The 23,487-nt window shown below is 39.0% G+C and overlaps 1 protein-coding gene across 1 annotated transcript in view; it reads left to right on the top strand.

The window, feature by feature from the left end:
* Window positions 1-23,487, top strand: part of LOC140244430 (uncharacterized) — a 58,921-nt gene that overhangs the window by 9,139 nt on the left and 26,295 nt on the right. The window contains exons 4-16 of the mRNA XM_072324069.1: window positions 1,753-1,809; window positions 3,545-3,648; window positions 5,624-5,709; window positions 6,311-6,943; window positions 7,239-7,447; window positions 8,198-8,265; window positions 8,819-10,485; window positions 11,082-11,152; window positions 12,529-12,666; window positions 14,622-14,718; window positions 15,103-15,140; window positions 15,706-15,831; window positions 21,390-21,446. Coding sequence (XP_072180170.1) covers window positions 1,753-1,809; window positions 3,545-3,648; window positions 5,624-5,709; window positions 6,311-6,943; window positions 7,239-7,447; window positions 8,198-8,265; window positions 8,819-10,485; window positions 11,082-11,152; window positions 12,529-12,666; window positions 14,622-14,718; window positions 15,103-15,140; window positions 15,706-15,831; window positions 21,390-21,446 — 3,351 coding nt within the window. The remainder of the gene's footprint in view (window positions 1-1,752; window positions 1,810-3,544; window positions 3,649-5,623; window positions 5,710-6,310; window positions 6,944-7,238; window positions 7,448-8,197; window positions 8,266-8,818; window positions 10,486-11,081; window positions 11,153-12,528; window positions 12,667-14,621; window positions 14,719-15,102; window positions 15,141-15,705; window positions 15,832-21,389; window positions 21,447-23,487) is intronic.

Here is a 23,487-nt window from a genome sequence, read left to right as displayed (position 1 = left end):
TATTGACAAAAGGGAAATATGACAAGGACGAAAGAGTGGGAGAAAAAGGTGTTTATTCTGATAATAGGAATGTTCCCTCTTTATGTCATGATGATTCATTCTAGTCCAAGTCAGTTTTAGTTTCATTCCCAAGTGCATAAACAATAAATTGTTATCTTTTACAACAAGCACCGAGCAGCAGATGATATGTTCATCATCATCACAGCACAGGATGAAGGGAATAAATTATTAGTGTAGTATCATAAATCCTTCCAATGATATGTTTTGACAGGATTTTTAGCCCAGGTATTTAGGTAAGGCTGTGAAATTGTTGTCAACATTTACTTTCAGTGTTTGAATGAAAAACACAAACAAAATAAAATAGGAGAAAGCACAACACTCGTATCAACTCTTCAAGAACTGTTTTGCAAAGAGCAGCGAAACTTCGCAATATCATGACTTTCCTAATTTTGATCCCATTTGATCAGATTTTCACTGTTGCGCTTACAGAATTTTACTCTTCATTTTCAGACTTAACTTTTAACTGGTCCGCAGTTCCCCTTTAAGAGACAGAAAATATATAGTCATTCATTCAAATTTTCATGAGCTTTCTCTATGGCACAAAATACAAGGTATTCTTAACCTAACAACAAAGATCTGTGAGGATTATAACTGATGACAAAGTGATATCTGTTATATGAATCTAGCAAGAATACCATGAAATATATGATGAAGTGAAAATGCACTGCAGGGCCACTTCAGCAGTTACATCAAGCCATCAACTCCTGAGAAGCCACATATTTGTACCTTTATATCATAACTTTTTAATAATCATTACTAATATTTCATACAGCAAAATTGAAGCTCCCCTTCCATTTGAGCCCAATTTTGGTCATTTGTCCAATTAGGTAGCAGAATGTCAAAAGCGTGTACAATGCCCTCCTGTTATAACAAACATGGTCATAATTTTGTTACAGACTATAATAATGAATAGTTCTGATTGGACACATCAGCAAGCATGGTCCTTAGTAATCAAAATGACCCCCCCCCCCCCCCAAAAAAAAAAAAAAAAAAAAAAAAAAAAAAAAAAAAAAAACCCTTCCAATCACGTTACTCTTCTGCTGCGACACATATAGGTGATGTCTGGAGGTTGGAACCTTGCAATCTTTATACTCATAGTGAACCTTTTTCTTGCAATAGGTGCATTGAACCTTTGAACTATTTTGCTTATTTACACATTTAGAAAAGGCAAAGATCAACTCTTGTTTACACTTTACTTGATCATGACGCAAATGCAAAGTTCATTGACTATGTGATCCATTATCACAAGTTTCTGTTGATCACAGAAAATCTGCCTTTTGCCGACATCCGATTGCACATTAAGGTGCATAACAGTCACAAGAATCTGAATATTTCATGATGATGGAAGTTCATACTAATGATGCATAATAGATCTTAATGATACTTAAGAACAGCCCATCCTCACAAAATATAAGATATCAGATAATATCTGATTAATATTTTTCTTGTTATGCAAGAATTGTAACTTAGTCCTGGTTGCACTTCGAAATGTCATGGCATATTGCATTTGTATGTTTGAAGTGATTTGTTGAAGAGAATATTGCTCCAAAAAATGGGGGATTTTTTTTTTTTTTTTTTTTTTTGGGGGGGGGGAAATTAAGCCCGTGAAATTATAACAGCTGATTGTGTGTTATCTCACTTTTCCATCTGTGTTTTTGTCTGTCTGTCTTTTTGTCTTTCTGTCCTCACCAGCGCCTGGAGCGACAGGGCAAATGTGGAAAAAATGTGCTGCTGAATGGATTCCGATCTGTAAGCTGAGTTTGTTGAAAGTTACTTATCTTTAGGCTTAGAATGTGTTCATGTGATGTGATATTATGGATATAGTGCTTGTATATATTTTATATTCTTTGTTAATGTGCTCTTAATGATTTTTTTGTTTTTGTTTCCTGCATCAGGCGTAATTAATGTGACCCAACGAATTTGATGTATGCACCTGTAAGATGAGTCTTTGCTTTGTTTCATTTTTCCAGAATTGAACAAAAAGAGAAAGACGGAAGCTTATGTACTGAAATGTTGACAGTGGTGCATTTGAGATCACTGAATATGCTTTTTCATATGATTCTTATGTCTTTGGTTAAATTGGCTCTACAATCATATATCCATTTGACAAATGTCATGAAATTTCACGTGGTTGAAGAATGATGTCTTCTAACATTATGTATGAAATATTATGGTAATACATGAGTATGAGTTCAAAAAAGAAGAAGAAAAGAAATGAAACACTAGTCCCACAGTGCTTTAAGAATTCACTCCACTTTAGTACGAAGAATAATGATTGGATTCTTTTCAGGATCAGAATATATTCACTGGAAATCTTAAGTATTGTTTCCCCCTCTATAATAAAGAAGTTTCCCATTTTATCATTCTGGAAAAGGGTTTGAATTACCTACTAGCGTCTACAATTTACCAGCTTATGAAAGGAATCTAATTTTCGGGGTTGCAGAGGGGACACACAAACTTTAGTGTGTGTATTTGTGTTTGTGTGTGAGTGTTCTGAGCAGATTTTCTGCATGAGTAAACCAGTAAGAGACAGGTGGTTGGGGGGGGGGGGGGATACGTGTATGTGTGCACTGTAAGATATGTATAAAGTACTGGATTTTGTTTGAACGAGCAGTTACATAATGAAGCAATGTGTTGGTCATTTGTCTTTCTGTTATTTATAGATTTATCTGTATCTGGTCTACGTATTTAATCATGTAGCATTAAGAAAAATGTTGAATTGTTTTTATTGTTAGTATGATTTTCCTATTTTTGAGCAAAATTTCAAATCAGGAAACCCCCCCCCCCCCAAAAAAAAAAAAAAAAAAGAAAAAAAAAGAAAAAAAAAAGAAAAGAAGTTGCGATCTAATGCAGATACTTGATTTGATGGTTATGGAGCTGGTTGATGTGCTCTAATCCTTTGTGTGTTTCGATTGCTGATTGGTACAGAAAACCCCATAGCATTGTACAAACTGTCCAAAGTCCCTGGCAGAAAAGGGATTAAAGGAGACCTCCCAATGATTTTCAGACTTTTACATTTAAACAACTATAAATTAGTTAATGTTGAGTACATAGTTTCAGAATTTATAGTGATTGGGATGAGGAAGAAGAATGTTTTCAAAATTTATAACAAATTTCATTGAACAAGGATGATGACATGGCAGCCTCACCATAAGAATCCGTGAGTTGGGGCTCAAGGAAGCAAAACAAAAGAAGAAAGCATGCATAGATTCTACACAGGTGAACTTGTTGAGCAAGCGGTATTGTAATGGAATTACACTGCTATATTTCTGAAATATGTGAGGCTCCTATGTCATCAACACTGTTCAGTGTTATCTGTTTAAGATTTTGTAGAGTATTGGTTTCTCTGCTCAAGGACCGCAATAAATTCCACAAAGCTAAACATGGAGCTGTCAATTTATGTACTACATGATGTGAAATTATGAAAACATCTGAATGCCCCTTTAAACTTGATACCCATCATGCTTTTTCAATGTGATGACAGTGGGGAACAGGAGGCGACTTCCAGGGCCCAGCGTCGGGGATGAACCTTCCAAACAACAATAGTATTCAGCTCAGAACCCCCTACTGGGGTAAGCTCCTCAGCAGGTGAGCAGTGACAATGAAGAAGATCGAAATCTTTCATAGCACATCTTCTTCACCCCTCTGCTTTAGTAATCTCTTGATTTCATTCAATAAGCCTCGTCTGCCATGGATTGCTTAGCATTTCAATGTCAGAATTTCAGAGCCTGGGTATTTGTTCCAAGTTTACTGTGTCACTGCTGGCAACCAGGGGTTGCCTGCAGGTGGTAGTGTCGCTTCCGGGAAAGCAGTAGATGACAGGTTCGATTCCCACTGGTTCCTTTTGCCGACATGTTTGTTGAAATATAGATCAGCAGTTGCAATCTTACAAATACATTTGTACAAACTCAGGAAGGCAACTGATTAAAATCTTTCATAGCACATCTTCACCTCTCTGCTTTGATAATCTTTTGTTTTCATTCAGTAAAGACTTTAATAGATGAGATGAAAATTGAGCCGTAGTAAACATCCCAAGGAAACCAATTGAAATAAGCAAACTAACAACATATTACAAAATAAACATCCACTTGGGAGTATGCCCTTATCCAATGCACCACAGTTATGGATATGCTTTTACTGATGGGAGAGGGAATATTTTGTTAAATGATATCTGGCATACCTTTGCATCATATGTGACCCTGCATCACAAAACCAACAAAAGTCGCCAGACATGGATTTTTTGTTAAAGGCAGATTCTGAAAGAACAGACCCTAAGCTTTAAAATGATGTATAACTCAATTCATATGGACTCCCATATAAACCTACCTAAATGCTGCCAAGAAAGCACACACTCTGGAAAAGTGTGAACTGAGAAAAGAGACTCTGAAGTACAGGGTCTATTCAAGCATTTAATCTTTACCAAGATGTGCTAGCTGTGTGATGGAAGGGACAAAACACAGGATGTAAACCACCAGAGCAACAACAATGAAGAGATTATGAGATTAAGCTGAAATTGAACATGTTCTGTTAACACATTCTGTCCATGATTAATGCCAACTTTCAAAGCAGTAGCAATATCCTTTCAAGAGTTATTAGACTTGAAAGTGAAGATTTTGCAAAGGATTTCAAAAAATGAAAAGGGGCCTCTAAGACGTACCTGATCATTCTACTCTCCTCCAGAAAAGGGTTGTAGAAAAACTGCTGAAAACACACTTTCCCATTCATGTTATGATCCCAAACTACAGAATAATCTAGAAGGATAGCCCTTTCAAAAAAGAAAAAGAAAAGAGAAACAACTACAAAATTGACTCGGTTGCCCAATTCACCTTTTTTGAGTCCTCGCGTAAAATCAAGGGTTGCGACTTTTTGTTTGTTTTGTGATGCAAGGTCACATATAGAAAGAGGCCATGATACTATTAAAAGAAAACCAAAAACCAATAAACAAACAACAACAAGAAACAAACACCGCTCGTCAGTGCTCCCCTACTTCAGCTCAAAGCACACATGATTTGAAGAATGAGAATGATGATACTGACTCAGAAAATCTTTTGCCCTACCTGGGCCATATGTTGCAATCAACTCATAGCCATGTGTAATGATCGTCCCTCCTGCACGGTATAATGATATCTCCCTCAAGTCCAGTCTCTAATATTGTGATATCCCCCTCAACACCAGTCAATATTCTAATGATAACTATACTTAGTCAATATCCTGATGATATCCTGCTCAATGCCAGTCAATATTCTAATGATATCCCCTTGATACCAGTTAATATTCCGATGATATCCTGCTCAATGCCGGTCAGTATTTCAGACTTACAAAAGGAGTTTGAATGTAAGTGAAAAGTCCTGTCAGTCCAGAGGTGAAGTTGATTCTATCATCTTTTGATTTGAACCTAAGATATATTTGCATGTGTTTGAGATTCTTCAATGTTTGTTGCAAAAGATTACAACTGCTTGCTGAACTATTTTTGAGTTTATAAAACTATTATGATAAAATGTGTAATGCTTGGTCTAGGGTACAGTCAATAATATTGGCATGTTAATTTCTGCCTGTTCCATAGGATTGGGGATGAGTTAATGATGTACCTCTTGGAAAACCTATCAGTATTCATTGCAGCCCCTCCATCCTGTTACATTCAGTTGACAGGTGAGTCGCTCGTTTGCACGATATCAGACCAAGTTTGTTTGTTTTTTCTCCGTTTTTCTGTAAATGGAATGAAATCATCCCCCCCCCCCCCCCCCGCAGTGCATACTCAATGTTTCTGCTTGCTTTTACAAAAATTGCCATCTCTTTCAGTAGGCCACTATTTAATATCTGTTTGGTCTTCCATTGCACATACATCAATGCTAACTGATTAGACTGCTGTAATTTGCATCCATACTGTGAGGAGCTTTGAAAAAGGATTGCAAATAAACCTCAAATCACACAGTGTGTGGCTAAATGCCACTCTTAGCAATAAGGTGATATAATTTCTGTGTAGGGTTAAAACCTTACTGTTATGACCTGAGTAACATTATCAAGAATGATGCTCTTACAAAATATGATTTTACTCTACTTTTTGTTTGTCCATGCTTTTCATGTTTACATGAAAAGCATGAAGGAAAAGATACAAGAAAAGCCTAAATTTTATTTGTCACCCAAGTATCCAACAAATTATACTTTGATTACCAGGCATGTGCATAAATTTGTTTAAAACATCTGTCAAAAGCTTTTGTTGTTTTTATGTCATGTGATCTGTTCATCTCAGGTGCACCAATAAGTACTTTGATAGCAGATGTGACATCACAAGAGCACAAGTCACAGGGAAAGACGATGCAAGCCACAAATTCAGCGAAGGTGAAGATGAGACCTGAAAGTGTGACAAGACGTCAGATGGTTGGGAGGAGTGATGTAGGAAAGTCGAATGCGACCTTGGGCTTGCATCACGCAGGAGCGGATGGAGTTGCCATGGAGACAAGCGATCTCAAGGCATCACTGAAGAGGAAACGATCTGGGGAGGAGCAGTTAGATGGAGATGGCAGTGTTGCGAAGAGACACCGTTGTAAAGATTCAACAGGTGTCGATGCGAGTGTCAGTACTTGTGATGGAGTGAGGAGGGTAGGTCCCGACAGATCTATTGATCCGCGGAGTGAAGAAGTGTCAAAGCCCCGTCAGAGTACATGTCATCATCACCACACTCGGGATGGCCGGGGGAAATATGCTGAAGGTGAGGATGCAAGTAAAAAGAGGAAGGGGAGGAGGAAGAGAAAGGGTGGCTTCCAGGAAAATCAAGACGGCGGTGCGTCGGATGCCTTGAAGCACGTCAGAGGATTGGAACGAGCATTCTACATCCTGAACGCCTGCTACTCCAGAATGACAGGGCGCGACTGGCCGAAACAGAGTAAGAATCTAGCAAAAAATTGTCCTCATCCATTATAAATCAATCCTGCTCTGACAGTTTAAAGAAGACTAGTTCTGCAAACTGTGACATTTTCTTCCCACAATTTCATACAGAAAGTAAAATTGGAACCTATGTTCTTCTTTAAAAATGAGCTGCAATTCAGAGAGACTAATGAAGAAAGAGTGGCTGATATTATTACGACCAATGCCTTCTGAGTCATGATGTATGTTATCCCTTCCAACAGTTCTGTTTCTCCAGTAAAGTATGTATTGCCTGTTCTATTCATCTTATCCAGGCATCCTGGCAGGACTTGCAGCATCCAACGCTGGGGCTCATAGACTCACCCAACATATCTTCACTTCGCCAAGTGAGGGCGCCACCTCGTACACAAACGCAGGTGTTGCCAAGCAGGGTGCGTCGTCAATCAAAGGAGTTGTTTGGAAGGGGATGGATGGAAATGGTGGTGGGAAAGCTGGGGAACAAAGAAAGAAGAAGAAGAAACCGGTGAGAAATAAATTAATGCCAATCTTTTTACCCCCGTTCGGTTTTAGTGTCAGATGTCTTTTCTTAAGTTTTGTGAAGCTCATGTTTGTCTGTTCAGTTGCATGAGGGAGATTATGAAATGAGTTTGCGCTTCTGGATAGCCAGAGACTCTGTCAGTATAGCTACTCTAGGAGAGTGCGCATGTGAACTCTAGCACCCTGCACATTTCTAGAGGTATTTGGTTGTATTGACCAGTTATACTCTACCACAAATGTATAGAAGTATTTCACAACCACAAATGTATAAAAGCAATTCACTAGGTACAAATGTGTAGTTTTGGTAAAGCAGAAAGACTTTTACGCATTTGAATAGCTGTTCCCATCTGCTTCCTTTTCTTTTACATGATTTTCTGATTCTTTTTTTCTTTTCTTTTTTTTTTTTTTGGCCTGTGACACCATTCACGCTGATAGATTCTTTTCTTTTGGTAGTCACTGCATTTTCCAAAGCCAAAGATGTCTAAGATTGCGAGAAAGTCAGTAAAGCAAGGAATTTTGAAGAGTTAGCCATATTGATATTGGTTTTCCACTAGAATAGGGAACATAAACACAAGCAGAGAAATGTGTTAACCTTTCTTTTCTTCTGGTTGAAATTAAACTAAAGTACAAAGTAAGTTAATTTGCCATTGCTGATGAATTATATGAGATATCCCTATGTTCTGTCATCCTGTAAACTGAATGCTAAATTTCTTTCTTGTTATGTTTTGTGTCATAGCCGTCGCGGACCCCTAGGCGTCTCATCAAAGTTCAGCAACTGGTGAAGACCTTTCTACAGCATCACAGGTAAGTAAACATGTTGCAGTTATTTTTGTTATTTTGTTTTTGTGATATCAATGCCAGACAGAAGATAAACAAGAAGAGGAAGACTTAACCCTTTCTATGCTTTGTTCACCGATATGCATGCACGCTAGAATGCTTTCCTTTCCTCTTGGCATAGATGTCTGGACACTAATTGTCAATGAATAGAGATTATCTTATCCCTATTGTATCATGATGGCCTTCCTGTAGGCCGGAAGTACATTGCTACTTTTGAGTTGACTTGCTGATCTACAACTAGATTAAGTTTATGAGGGACGATTGAATGGTGATGAAAAAGCTTGGGAAGAAGTCCCTGGGCACTTAAAAGGTCGAAGCTCGACAGCCATGATTAAAGTACTTATCAATTGCTTGCGTATTTACCATTATGGTGTATAATAATGGAAGTAAGGAGTGTAAATATCATTGATGTTTCATGAGATGTACAAGTAGTTACAACTTTCATGTGTGAATGTGTCTAGACAAATATCATGTTTAGGACATGAAAACTGATGACGTGTTGATTACTTCATTTCCCCAGACGGGTCAACATCACTGCCTTGCTAAATCACCACTGTCCAATCACCATACCAGAAGGATCAATCACCGCTGTTCCTGATGATGATGGTGATGTTCATACAAGGTCAAAGGTCAAGAGCTCAGATCCCAGCAGTCTGTTGCAAGCCAGTTGCATAGACTCAGCGGAGAAGGACAAAATGGTAAAAGAGTCAGCTCATCTGTCCACTCTTCAGTCAGAAAGCCAAGGAGTTGGCTTTGTTCCATATGTCTTCTATCGTAGAGGGCGCCCCCCAGCTCGTGACTGCCAAGGGGCTAACGTGAAGGCTGATGCACCGGCCGAGGCAAGGCCAGGGGGCGAAACTGTGCACGTTGTTCTGAGCCAGAGCCACGCCCATGATGACTTCAGGGCATATCCAAGGGATGCCTCTCTCATCGCTATGGAAACAGATGACCCTCCATCACACTCCCAGAAGAAGAAAGAGACTCAGGGACAAATAGAGGGTGTTGAGCTTCAGGTACGTCACACTGCCAGCATAGCACATGACAATCTTGTAGGCAAAGACACTCATCATCCACATAGGAATCTTCCAAAATTAGAAACACCGAGCCCAAGCTGTGAACAACGGGAGGAAATGTCATCAGGGTCACCTCAGGAAGAATTAGAATCAAACAGTATTAAAAAAGATGTCTCTTCATCACAGGAATCCCCAATACTCTTAGATTCAAGTGGGCAAAGCTTGGCTGCAGATGACATTTTATCTCCTTCCCCTGATCAGCAGTGCAGCGTTTCATCCAGAAGACATTGGCAATGGAGTCGAGGGGAAGCACATCAAGTTTTAGGAGACCAGCAAGCAAAGGGATCCTCTCTTAGCTCCTCCTGCTGGAGCGGCACATCTGTCGAATGTCGAGGGTCATTTGATGCTGCACCAGCCATGATGACCAAAGATACTGAAGCTGATGAGGAATTGAAGACATCCTGCTCAGAGTGGCAGTTGCAACATGCGTCTTTGAGGTGTGGCAGGACTTTGAAAACTCTGGGTGGAGAGCCGACTGGCACGCTGGCCGCAAGCCTGCAGCAGGGAATGGACAGTGATCATCAAGATCTGGGTGCAGAAGTCCTGGATAAGTCATGGAGCAAACAGGTTTTGGCAGTGATGCAGATTGAACAACCATCTAGATATGTGGCCAGCTCCTGTCTGGAACATAGAAACAAAAAGGGGGATACAGGAAAACCTTCTTCAAGTCTTCTGCCTAGTTTGTCAAGTTTTGAAGGTCACAAAGCATCTCATTTTGTACCCTTTTCAGTTGTTCATCGAAATGCATCTGTCAAAGAAACCAAAGGAAAGTATGTTCATTTTCCTGATGCGCACACAGTTTTCAAAGAGACGAAGCAGGACTTTGGACAAACCTCGTCATCTGGTGAGTCACAGACCAACGGAGGGCGGTCTTCAAGGGAATCTAAAACTTCTCTGACTGTGAAGGCTGGGAAGGGAAAGAGATGCAAGCAAGGAACGAAACTGGCCGCAGAGCGGGAGGGAATGAGGACGAGTCTTCCAGACCAAGCAGCCCAGCTGATCAAGATGAAGACGTGCCCATGGCAGGTGTATCTCTTCCTGCGTCATGTCCTCTTGACGGTTGTTCCAGGGGAACTCTGGGGGAGTACTCACAACAGGAGTGCCTTTTTGAAAGGTTAGATATTTTGCTCTCTTTTTCTATACATTGTGCGAATTTTCATTTCTTTAAAATTTTCTTCTCTAGTCATCATTTTTTTTCTTCAAATTTTTGTATACTTTTGCATGTGCCAAATATTGCATCAAGCTCTCTCTATGTTGGGCTGTTTCTTTGGGCATTCGTGTAGCTGCCAATCACTCATTCAAGCTTTCCACTTTTAGTGTTGTATGTGTTTATGTCATGCATGATGTGATTTGGTTTATATTTTGTCATCTTATATATTTCTGGTATTTGGGATTAAGATCGCATGTGTCCAATTTTGTCAAAGATTGTAGAGCTATCTGCAGCTTTTGCCATGAGAGATTCAAATGTTTTCCAATACATTTCTTTGTCACAAATCGCTTAAGCCATCTATGGCTTCACAGTGATCATATAAGTTTGCAACCCCTATTTTGTGGCAGTCATTTCCTTTGAGTTTGGGCAGTCAAGTAGCAATTGTTTTATTTAGTAGAGCTAGTAGAAGCTTTGTTATATTCCATACGGCTCATGTCACATGGTCCATATGGCATGCATGTGGTAATACTGATTTATTGTGTGTGCTATGCTTTGTTCAGGTGTGAGGCAGTTTGTTTCTTTGGGTCGATTTGAGAGGCTTTCGCTTCACCAGCTCGTTGCTGACATTAAGGTGACTTTAACCCAATTGATGCTGAATACATAGAACATGATGATGATATTAATGGTGATAGGAATGATGAACACTACTTGTCTCTGTCTTCAAAAGTGTTTCAAAGAAGGGCAGGCATATTGTGAAAGAATGAGTTAAAACTATACATCCAGGGCCCTGTTTCATAAAACTTGTTATCAGTGACAAGCTGTTATAGTTGTTGTAAGCTACTGAAATCCTTGCATCTGATTGGCTAAGAGCAAATGTGTCACAGAAATGAGGCAGTTGTCACTGATAACAAGTTTTATGAAATGGGACCCAGGATATATGTCAGTGGATTGTGCCACATAGGGTATCTGGTGGCAGTGATTTAAAAATGTGCCAGTGATATCACACAAAATATCCTGATCACTGAGCCTGAACACCTTCTTCTCTATACCCACTCTCCCCCACCCCACCCCCCAAAGACCACAACAATGGCAATGTTTGTCGCTCCATTTACTCTGCACTTACGGTATAAAATCAATAAGCCGTGAAATAGCTAAAATTATAATTAAAACCCACCACATTTATACGCTTTTATGTTATGCGCTACCCGTCTCACAGAAACCACAAAAATTCTTGTGGGTAAATTTCCCTGTAGGCCTGAGGATTAGCATTTTGGATCAACCCTACTGTTTTTAGTTTTCAGTATTGTCGGAAGTAATCCTTGAACTTACGATAGTTCTGAAGTTTAAATGCACAAAACTATGTGGAAGTAGTGTAATACTTGTTTATTCTACACTGTAGTTTTGTTCTGTTATTGTTTTTCTCCATTTTGTGCCCATGGGATATATATGAAGAGCTTGAACTACCTTCAGAAACTTGTCAGAACAGTCAGCAGTACAAGTAAAGATACTGTAAAAAAATGAATAGAATTGGGCTTTGTGAATATGATTTTCAGAATGAAATTAGGGCCAATGCTTTGATCGCAATTTCTACTTTGGCACAGTAAAGGAGCCAATTTGTGTAAATTGACCCTGAACCTCTAAACCCCCTCTTTTTTCCCTCAAAAATAACATTGGAAGTTGAATTATCTATTGCTTATTTCAGTTGGTGAGGAACACACCATTTTTATGAGTTCTCCATCATTTCATTTTGTAGCTTTAGAATCACTGAACTTAATTATGATGCAGTGTCACATGTAATGCATGCCTATATGTTTGTGCATACGCATATGTATACCCTGCATTCATTGTACCAGACTACTGCATCAATATGTTAATGAACTGTGAATTCTATATATCTATGTTCGTATTGCATCTTGGCTCAGGACAAGTTGTGTGAGTGAGTGAGAGGATTTGCCACAAGGCAAAAGAAAGAACTTTTTTTTTTTTTCGTGCTGTCATGTTCTTAAGATGGAAGATTGTCACTGGTGTCGACTCGAGAGCAAAGCAGGGCGGCAGCCCCCCTTCAACGCCCTTGTCAAACAGCGCCAGCTGGTGGCCGATTTCTTTCATTGGCTGATGTCTGAATACGTTCTGCCGCTCATCAAGGTAAATAATCCTATTGTGGAGGATCGAGGAGATTTAAAGGACAAGTTCACCTTCATAAACATAAGGATTGAGAGAATGCAGCAATATTAGAACACATCAGTGAAAGTTTGAGGAAAATTGGACAATCGATGCAAAAGTTATGAACTTTTAAAACTTTTGTGTTGGAACCGCTGGATGAGGAGACTACTAAGGCTCGTGATGTCATATGAGTACAACAGTATAAAGAAAATGTAAAGAAAATTCAACATATTTTCACTTTTTTCGCATAATAAAAGAGCACTTGACTTGCCTCTTTCTAAAGGCAATGGGAATAATATTACCCATAACATATGTCAGTAACGAGTCAAGGGAATGTGTACTTTTTTCAAAAGATGAAATTTTGTCAAATTCTCTTTATATTTTCCTTATATTGTTGTACGCATGTGACATCATACACTGCAGTAGTCTTCTCATCCAGCAGTGACTGCACAAAAACTTCAAAAATTCATAACTTTTGAACGGATTGTCCAATTTTCCTCAAACTTTCAATGATGTGTTCTACTAATATTGCTACATTCTCTCAATCCTTATGTTAATGAAGGTGAACTTGTCCTTTAAGAGATGGAGTCACAACAGTAATATTTGGTTCAATCCCATGTTTGAAGCAGCCAATCAATAAAATTTGAAGTATGTGCCAACTGGATCTGCCCCACATGTAGGAAGATAATTGATTTATGTTTTATTGCAAAATGACCAACCTCTCTCGATGATAAACACCTTTTGTCATCCCTACTTAAAGAATATAAGTGATACATAATGATAAGAGCATGGGAATGTGCAAAAAGAAATTAAATGCAAAGATTGATGAAATGAAAATCAAAATTGCTCAATTGGGCATATCCTGACACCAATCTGACATATTGATTTATAAAGAACTTTAAGTACCATATCAGTTTTTCAGAATCGGCTTTCCAGTGGGCACAATTTTACACACCTTCACAACATTCAGCTCTGATTCACATTCTTGTACATATTTCTTGAGTGATTGACTCTTGTTTTATATGTTCCTCATTGTGAAATTTCATATCGACATTATGTTAGACTTCAAAATGAATCTTCAGATTGCTCTGAAAGACTACGGCTTCAATCCCCAGTCATCAAAGGCACAAATGCACCTGTGGAATTCTTTTGTCCATTTACTGTATTTAGAAAAACTGATGGCTGTTTGAATAGTTATAGCCAGTTGGAACCCCATCTCTTGAACTTCCTTGGTGTAGGATATACCCTGTCTGCCATTTTGATGCTGTTTCTTTATAACCTTTTTGTTTTGTTCGCTGTCTCTCTTGTGCTGTTCCTTCCATTCAAGTATGATATTAAATCCATTTTCATCCATTTTTTATCTCATATTCTTCTGAAATGAAAAGAAACACCTTATGAAGCTGTGACATCTGCTCATACATTTCTTTAGTAATATTTACTTATTGTTGCTGTACAAAACTGAATTACACTGATTAGAAAATAAGCTAGGTTTTATAGCTGTCTCTCTCTTAAATCTGCTGTGGATATCAATGCCCGTTGGTGATTGCTGATGCAGTAATCCTCATCCAGCCCCTTCTGTGACTGGATTTGCCATTAACATGTTCAGCAACATAACTACTGTTGGTACATGTAAAGGACCCCAGGGCAATTACCCCCTGGGCAATTGCCCCGGACCCTTCCCCTGGCCCTAATCATAATCATAATCCTAATTCTGAACCTAATCCTAACCCTAACCCAAACGCTTAACCCTAACCCTAACCCTAACCCTAACCCTAGTCTTTACTCTAACCTTACCACTAACCAGTATTTAGCCGGGGGGGGGGGGGGGGGGGGGGTAATTGCCCTCTGGGAGTAATTGCTCGGATACGCATGTGAAGTGCTCATGCCGCCATGACAGCCATCATTCCAGTCAATGACTTCTGTCTGTTCATTCCTAGATGTGCTTCTACGTAACTGAGACTTCCCAATCCCGAAATCAGCTGATATTCTATCGCAAGTTGGTCTGGTTCAAGTTGGAAAAGCTTGGATTAAAAGGTGATGTCAAAGCAGTGATACTCTCTGATAACTGTATAATGATGTTTAATGAAAATTTTAATCATTGTATGATGCACCTGCAAGTATTTACTGGTCCTCAGACTTTTTTTTTTGGTGCTAGATATGCTCTCTTGTCATCAGATAGATGTGAAACATGTCTGAAGTGTTTATTTCTTTTTCTTTAAATTCTTCCAATATTAAAAGCTGATTTCTGTTGTCTGAGTTCATATGGTTTATTCCAAATGGACAAATGTCAGATGTTGATGACTACTGCTTTCAATTTTTGTTACATATCTTTGTATTGTGTTTAGCTCTGTTTTTGGTGCAAGGTGTAGAGACAATCAAATATCATTTGATTTCTCTATTATTTTTTTCTCTCTACAGAATATGTGGCAAATGGAATAATGAAACCAATATCACAGGTATGAAAGTCTTTAAATGCAAACAAAGCTTATACTAAAACACTATTCTAATTTCAACAAGAATTTATGGCAATTTAGGCTTGAAAAAAAGAAAAGAAGAAGAAAAGAACCCTGTAAACGTCAATGATACATAGTTGAGAGATTCCATTGATTACATTGCCAGACATGCTTACAAGAAAAGCTAATCTTGAACTCAAAACATACATGTATTCATGCCTAAACTATGCAATGGCCTTGCAGAACTGCCAATCATTGTTTTATTCTCATATTATTTAGTACATTTCTGTCTTGCAGATAAACAAAAAACATGATTCCTTTCAAGAGATTTTTTTTTTTTTTCTGAAATATGATCTAGCATTGATGCTAAGTGTAATTTCCAATTTTGAAACCAATGTGTGATTTTTGTCTGCAGAATATGATATTCACTGTGCATCAAAAAGTCTTTTTTTTGTTTTCTCGTTAGTTTGTTGTTTGTTTGTTTGTTAGTGTTTTTTTTGTATGGAGAGGTTGGCAGCCATGGCTTTGAGGTGAGGCTAATCTCAGACATTTCATCCTATCATTGCAGGTGGAAGCAGAGAAGATGGTGTCATCCAGACACACCCTGGGCTTCTCCAGACTCCGCTTCATCTCAAAGACCAAGAGCCTCCGCCCCATCACAAAGATGGGCCAGTCTTCCCTCCCAGAGAAGAAGGTTAGATTGGTAGAATGTTGATCTCACGTTCTCTCACAAGTAGCAAGACAAGCGACACATTCAAACTTTTGAATAGCCAGACATACATAGATTGGCAGACAGACTTAGAGACATATATATTTACAAAAGGGGACGGACAGACAGATGACTGGATGGACAGACAAACCAACAAACAGACAGATATACACTGCGAGTGTACAGACGGATTGGCAGACAGACAGATGCACAAGCAGGCAGGACTGGCAAAGAGATAGACACACATACAGACAAAAAGACATACAGACAGACAGACATAGAATTGGACATATTTATAGAAGGTCAGATAGACATACATACAGATGCACAGGATGCACAGACAGGCGGACAGACATATGAACAGACAGACAGACGGACAGACAGGACGGACAGACATATAGAGAGATGGACAGATTTACGGACAAACATATACATATGGACAGTAATAAGTTGGCACACATAGATGTACACCCAGACGGACATATACTAGAGTAAATAGGTAAGCTTACAGACACAGACAGAGAGAGTGTAAATGAAGTTTGGCAATAGTGCTTAGTTCGACACCCTGCCTACAGATCTTTTCATTACCTTTGCCAAGGGAGGAGGTTATGTTTTCGTTACCGTTGGTTTGTTTGTTAGTTTGTATGTTTGTTCGTGTGCAAAATAACTCAAAAAGTTGTGCATGGATTTGGATGAAACTTGCAGGGAAGGTTGAGAATGACACAAGGAACAGATGATTAAATTTTGGTAGTGATCTGGAAATTTTATGGATTTTTTGAAGGATTTTCAATATTTTGGCAGGTAGGGTCAATGAACTTGGGAATTCAAGCTGAGGTTTTCATACGCACACTAAAGTGCGTGCTCTAGTTTCTGCTAGGGCGAGGCGCGCTGCGCAGCTGAGGGTTTATGACGTAACAAAGGCTTGAACTATATTGGAAAATCGGGCAATTTTTTTCAGCACGCATATGTATAGGTGGAAATCACTGATCTCTATGGAAGAGCAAGATCATCGGTGGAAAGTAGAGCTGCTTGGCAGAGGTCTGCGCTCTCAGAGTAATTTTCTAGTTTGGTGGTTGCTCAGTGGTATATGTGTATAGATATAGAAATAGACTTGTGTGGTAGTCCCTGCCGAGAAGAAATTATATATTAAGATGCAATCAACCAACAGATTATAGAAGACTAATATATTAGATTATATAAGAGAAAACTGTTTCATAAGGCGCGGTCAGACTGGCGAAAGATCGAGAAGTTTAAGATCGCGAAGTTTTGCCAGTGTGACCGCAAACTTCCTGCGAAACTTCCCATGAAACTTCTCGATCTGTTTGTGGGCGGTGCCTCCGAAGCGCGAGGTCATTGTCATGTACAGATGTGCATTGTTACGTCACAATCACTAGCCATCGGACGGCGCACTCTTGCTTGCGCGCGTACCAATGGCCCAAACTTCGCAATCTTAAACTTCGCAATCTTAAACTTTGCGATCTTTTGCCAGTCTGACCGCGCCTAAAGTGATGCTCTGCTGGTCAGGATCGAAAGTCATAAGAAAAAGAAAATCTCAAGTGGCATGCTGCCTTTTTGGTTTCATTGCTGTCTGCTAAGAGAAAGGTAACATACTGAACTCTGACAATGCAAAATTCATCTTGTGATTGGGAAAAATATTGATGTAGCAATAAAGACAGGACTGTGAGGTCATCAGAAATGTTGATCTGGAATTTTGTCTTTGTGCTTTCCCTCTCCTGAATCAGCAATTATCTGTTTCTCTTCTGTTTCTTGCAGAAGACAAAATCCACACTATGTATGCAGTGTACTCAAGGGGATATTCTTTTTGCCTCTCATTTCTAAACATGGAATGTACCCATGTGAGATTTGTATAACCCCGCACGTGAATCAGGGCGAGGAATTTCCATTACGCTCACAACTCTTGGCCGGAGTTGTCCTTTCGTTGGGACTTGCATTGTTTTGGTTTCAGAACAAACACAAAACATGTGCTGGAAGCAACCCAGATAAGAATTTCCTTTCCCCATCTCCTGAGGTGTACTCGAAGCATGAGCATTATTGACTACTGGCACTTCTCCAAGTTGTGAATGGCAGGGGATAGCTTATGACCGACCTGAATGAAATATGATTAAAACTAGGTGAATCGGAAGTTTACACAAGTAGTTTCGCTGTTTACATGTGGTTGGATTGTGGAACATCCGTAATCTCTGCGGTAAGGAAGTGTACAGTCGTACATTTTATGTATTGAATCAGCAATTAGTATTTAAACCTTCGTGGTCATCGTTCATTCATATTTCGTTCTTTGGTTGTGAAACTCCTATTGGTTTCATTTGCGGTTTTGTGCCAGTGTCTATGTGTGTGTGTTAGCCTCCATGTGTGCGTGTGCTTATGTTTGCTTGTATGCGTGTGAAAGTAGATTGGCAGGCTAATTAATGAACTATGTTTGAACTTATGGAAAATTTCTTCTTGAGGACCGAGCAATAATTTGTTCAATCAAGGAGGTTTTATACCTGGAGTTCCAACTGGCTGTAATTATTCAAACAGTTGTCAGATTTCTATTGATATACAAAAGAATTCCCCAGGTGCACTTGTGCCTTTGATGATCGATGTTCAATGCCGCCATCTTGCTGAGCAATCTGGAGATTCATTTTGAACGTTTTCATAATGTTGGCCATATTTTGCTTATCTATTTATTGAATGAAATGAAATTTCACTTAGTGATAAAGCATGTAAAACAAAAGTCAATTCTGTCCAGAAATTTGTGCAAAAGTGTAAATCAGAGCTGTATCATGTAAAAATATTTAAAAAAAGTACCATCCTGGAAAGCTGGTTTTATCACTTTTTAGCTCACCTGAGCCAAAGGCTCAAGTGAGCTATAGCGATCGCCCTTCGTCCGTCGTCCGTCGTGCGTCGTGCGTCGTGCGTCGTGCGTCGTGCGTCGTGCGTAAACTTTTTACATTTTCATCTTCTTCTTGAAAACCCCAGGACCGATTTTCATCAAACTTGGCAGGTAGCATCCCTAGGGGGTTAGGAACTCAATTTGTTAAAATGGGCACCATGCCCCACCCAGGGGGCCCCCAGGGGGGCCCAAACCCCCAAAATTAAGGAATCTGTAAAAATCTTCTTCTCTAGAACCAGAAGTGATAGAGCTAAGTTAATACTATGAGTTAGTACATTGATGACTGTAGTTTCAAGTTTGTTCATGGCAGGATCAGGGGTGCCCCCCTTGGGACCCAGGGGAGGGGGTGGGGAGGGGTCCTAATGGGGCCTAAATTGTACATTTTCATCTTCTTCGTGAGAACCCCATGACCCATTTTCACCAAACTTGGCAGGTAGCATCCCTAGGGGGTTAGGAACTCAATTTGTTAAAATGGGCACCATGCCCCACCCAGGGGGCCCCCCAGGGGGGGGGGGGGCAAACCCCCCCAAAATTAAGGAATCTTTAAAGATGTTCTTCTCTAGAACCAGAAGTGATGGAGCTAAGTTAATACTATGAGTTAGTACATTGATGACTGTAGTTTCAAGTTTGTTCATGGCAGAATCAGGGGTGCCCCCCTTGGGACCCGGGGGGGGGGGGGGGGGGGGGTGAGGAGGGGTCCTAATGGGGCCTAAATTGTACATTTTTATCTTCTTCTTTAGAACCCCATGACCCATTTTCACCAAACTTGGCAGGTAGCATCCCTAAGGGGTTAGGATCTGAATTTGTTAAAATGGGCACCATGCCCCACCCAGGGGGCCCAAACCCCCAAAATGAAGGAATCTTTAAAAATCTTCTCTAGAATCAGAAGTTATAGAGCTAAGATAATACTATGAGTGAGTACATTAATGACTGTAGTTTTGAATTTGTTCATAGGAGATCCAGGGGTGCCCCTCTTGGGGGCAGGGTTGGGGGAGGGGGTGGTTGGGAAGGTCCAAATGGGGGCCTGAATTGTACATTTTCATCTTCTTCCTGAAAACTTAATGATGGATTTTCGTCAAACTTGGCAGGTAGCATCCCTAGGGGGTCAGGATCTAAATTTATCAAAATAGGCACCATGCCCCACCCAGAGGGCCCCAGGGGGCCCCAATCCCCAATAATTAAGGAATCTTAAAAAATTTGGGCCCTTATTGTACATTTTCATCTTCTACTTGAGAATGCCTGGTCAAATTTTGGTAGAGCTGTGAATAATTTAGATTAGTGACTGCGTGAAAGGTGAACTTGCGATACTCAGGTGAGCGCTAGACCCGCGGATCTCTTGTTTGCTTAATTTCCACAAATGAAACAATCATAGAATAATCTTCACGTATAATTCTTTATTGATACACATATATATATCAGATTAGTGCCCAGCTATGCCCAGTTGAGTAATTTTCCTCTTTATTTCACATTTTTTGCTCAATTTCCATTCGCGCATCCTCGTGCCTGTACCACCTACCTTTTATAAGAAGGGATAGTGAAAAGTAATTACCATCACAAAGACATGTCTTCCTTTGAAAGTGGCTGCTGATTATGCAATTAGACACAAGTCAATTGTTTTCCTATAGATCTACGCGGCAGATCCTGTTTGGCACATGCTTCAAATATTGTTGAGCGGCGGCATCGAACATGGGATCAAAGTGAATAACACTGCTGTTACTCCGTCTCTTGAACCTCCTTGGTTCAATCCACCTGTAACTTCTTGGGACATGCCAATACTGTGTAAACAATTTGCTATCATAGTGTGTTGAAATGTCAGGCAATTTGTAGCAAGCTACGAGATTGTTAAAGACATCCTGTGTTACGAAGGCATGTGTGAAACAGACGTTTTTAAACCTTTTTGTTTTTGCTGGATTTGGGTATTCCTTGAAGGTGAAGATTAACACTTGTTCCTCTAGAAATTCTTCTTCTTTTTTTTTTTTAACATTACCTTTCCTGTTTCTTGCACCTCTTTCTGGGTACTGCTGGGGAAGGACTTTGTATATTTTGTAATGACAGATACACCTCATAAACACATATCACAATTAATTTCATCTCAAAAATTCCTACTGACTCTACAAAGGATAATGTTTGGTACAATCATTTGCCAGATTAACACTCTAACAATATCAGTACATCACTTGCCACAATGAATGTAACAGAGTGATATATCACTAACCCTTGTGTGTACCCAGTAACATCCACCGCGTGTCCGTGCATAATAAGCTACTTTATGACTACTGTATGTGCGTGCGGTTGATGCTTAATTGTAAACCCTTACACATTCCTTTCACTTTTTACTGGCATATGTTGAGCGTAATATTATTCCTATGCCTTCTAAAAGAGCTAAGCCAAGTGCTCTGATGTGATTCCAACTTGATGACTGGATGTAGTCTTCTCATCCAGTGATGGCTGTAACAAACTTTAAAAGTTCATAACTTTTGAGCGGATTGTCTGATTTTCCTCAAACTTCACTGATGTCTTTTACTAATATTTCTGAATTCCCTCGATCCACTTATGCATTTTGATTTCATTCTCCTTTGATACATGTTTCAAATTGCCATTCTAACACTTTTTAATGATTTTGTCCACATGCTTTCTTGTCAATGCCCAGGGTAGAAGTATCAGGCTCCTGCTTCAAGATCTCTTTGATGTCTTGACCTACCACAAGGTGATCTTTCATGAATATTCATTGCCGTCATGTCTACTCATGATTTGTACTTGATTATTTATATCCCTGCTCTGTCAATGAGAATGTCTTTTGAATGTTATCCCTTTCTGTCACAACATAACATTTTATTGAATATGCATTTCCCGCAATGAATATTCAATGAGTACACCAAAGTGTGCGATATGATATGTCACTGAGAGCTCCATCACTATGAATTGATTTATCATAGTGAAAGCCATCATGAATATGCATCCTAACAAAACATGCATATGTTCATATATTAATATGTTCATAAATTCATATGTTCATATATTCATATGTTCATATATTCATATATTCACATGCTCATATGTTCATATATTCATATGTTCATATATTCATATGTTGACATGTTCATATGTTCATATGTTCATGTGTTCATATATTCATGTATTCACATATTCATATAAATATTAATATGTGCTGCTTGTCAATCAGATCTACATTGGGGCATCTTACCTTTCCAGAAGATCGGGTAATGAATATGGAGATAAGCTCATGATGGCAAGCCATAACTGACAGAATGGTGTTAAAGGTCGAGTTTACCTTTGGGAGCAGTGATTTCAAAAATTTCAAGATATCACATTTGATGCATATGTGTAGGTCTGTTGTATCACAAAACATCCTACCATATAAAATTTTTGCAATAAAGCCCAAAATATGAGGAGATATCAGCATTTTTCTCAATAAACCATAACTGTATACGGTTTAGTCTGGAAGCATTCTTATTATAACTATTGTTAACATTTTGTGTATTTAACAATACTTAACATCGATTATACGGATTCAAATTTTTACAGTGGTTGTTTCTATCCCTAACTCACATTTTAGAACTATTTTAAAGCACTAATGTTGGGTTTTTGTTTCATCTGCAAATGGTAAATTATGCCTTTAATGTGGGCCACATTAGACATAGATAGAAAGGGAGAAGGAAAGAATGGAAGAAGAGGAGGAGATGAAGAATTGTATCAAAGGGAAGATCAGTTCATTAGAACTTTCTTTCTATTCTGAACCTGTCAACTCTCTGTTCTGTTTGCCAATTCAAAATGAAAGAAAGAGGAAGAAGATGAAAGAAATATGAACGGAAAGAGATAGAGCAGAAGAAGTACTGAACCTATTAGTTCTCTGTTCTGTTTGCCAATGAATTTAAAATGGAAAAAGATGAAGAAGAAGATAAAAAAGAATATGAAAGGAAAGAGAGAGAGAGCAGAAGAAGAACTGAACATATTAACACTCTGTTCTGTTTGCCAATGAATTTAAAATGGAAAAAGATGAAGAAGAAGATAAAAAGGAATATGAAAGGAAAGAGGGAGAGAGCAGAAGAAGAACTGAACATATTAGCTCTCTGTTCTGTTTGCCAATGAATTTAAAATGGAAAAAGATGAAGAAGAAGATAAAAAGGAATATGAAAGGAAAGAGAGAGAGAGCAAATGAAGAACTGAACCTATTAGCTCTCTGTTCTGTTTGCCAATGAATTCAAAGTGGAAAAATAGAAGACGTTGAAAAGGAGTATGAAAGGAAAAAGAGAGACCTGGGGGTGTTTCATCAATTTAGTCAGTGTTGACAAGTTGTTAGTCTCTGACAATTTCTGTAAAATCCTTTGTTTTGATTGGCTGAGAAACTCTGGTCACTGACTGTTACCATGGTAATTGTCAGAGACTGACAACTTGTCAGCGCTGACAACTTTGATGAAACGGTGCCCAGAAGGACTGAATTGATTAAAGATAAAGAGAAGAGGTGGAAAATGAAAAGAAATATAAAACAAAAGAGAGACCAGAAGAATAATTGAATTGATTGAAAATACACACATACACACACACACACACACACACACACACACACAAAGGAAAAGGATGAAAAGGAACATGAAACAGAAATCAGAAGAGGAACTGAACTGATGTGTAGCAAGTTGACATAAAATGGAAGAGTAGAAGAGGTGATTTTACTAATGGAAGAAGATAGGGAAGAAGAGAAAGGAGATTAATACTCGGGAAGAAAAAAT

The sequence above is a fragment of the Diadema setosum genome, chromosome 21 (assembly GCF_964275005.1).
Source record: "Diadema setosum chromosome 21, eeDiaSeto1, whole genome shotgun sequence".
NCBI lineage: Eukaryota > Metazoa > Echinodermata > Echinoidea > Diadematoida > Diadematidae > Diadema > Diadema setosum.
This window is presented reverse-complemented; position numbering and strand designations above follow the sequence as displayed.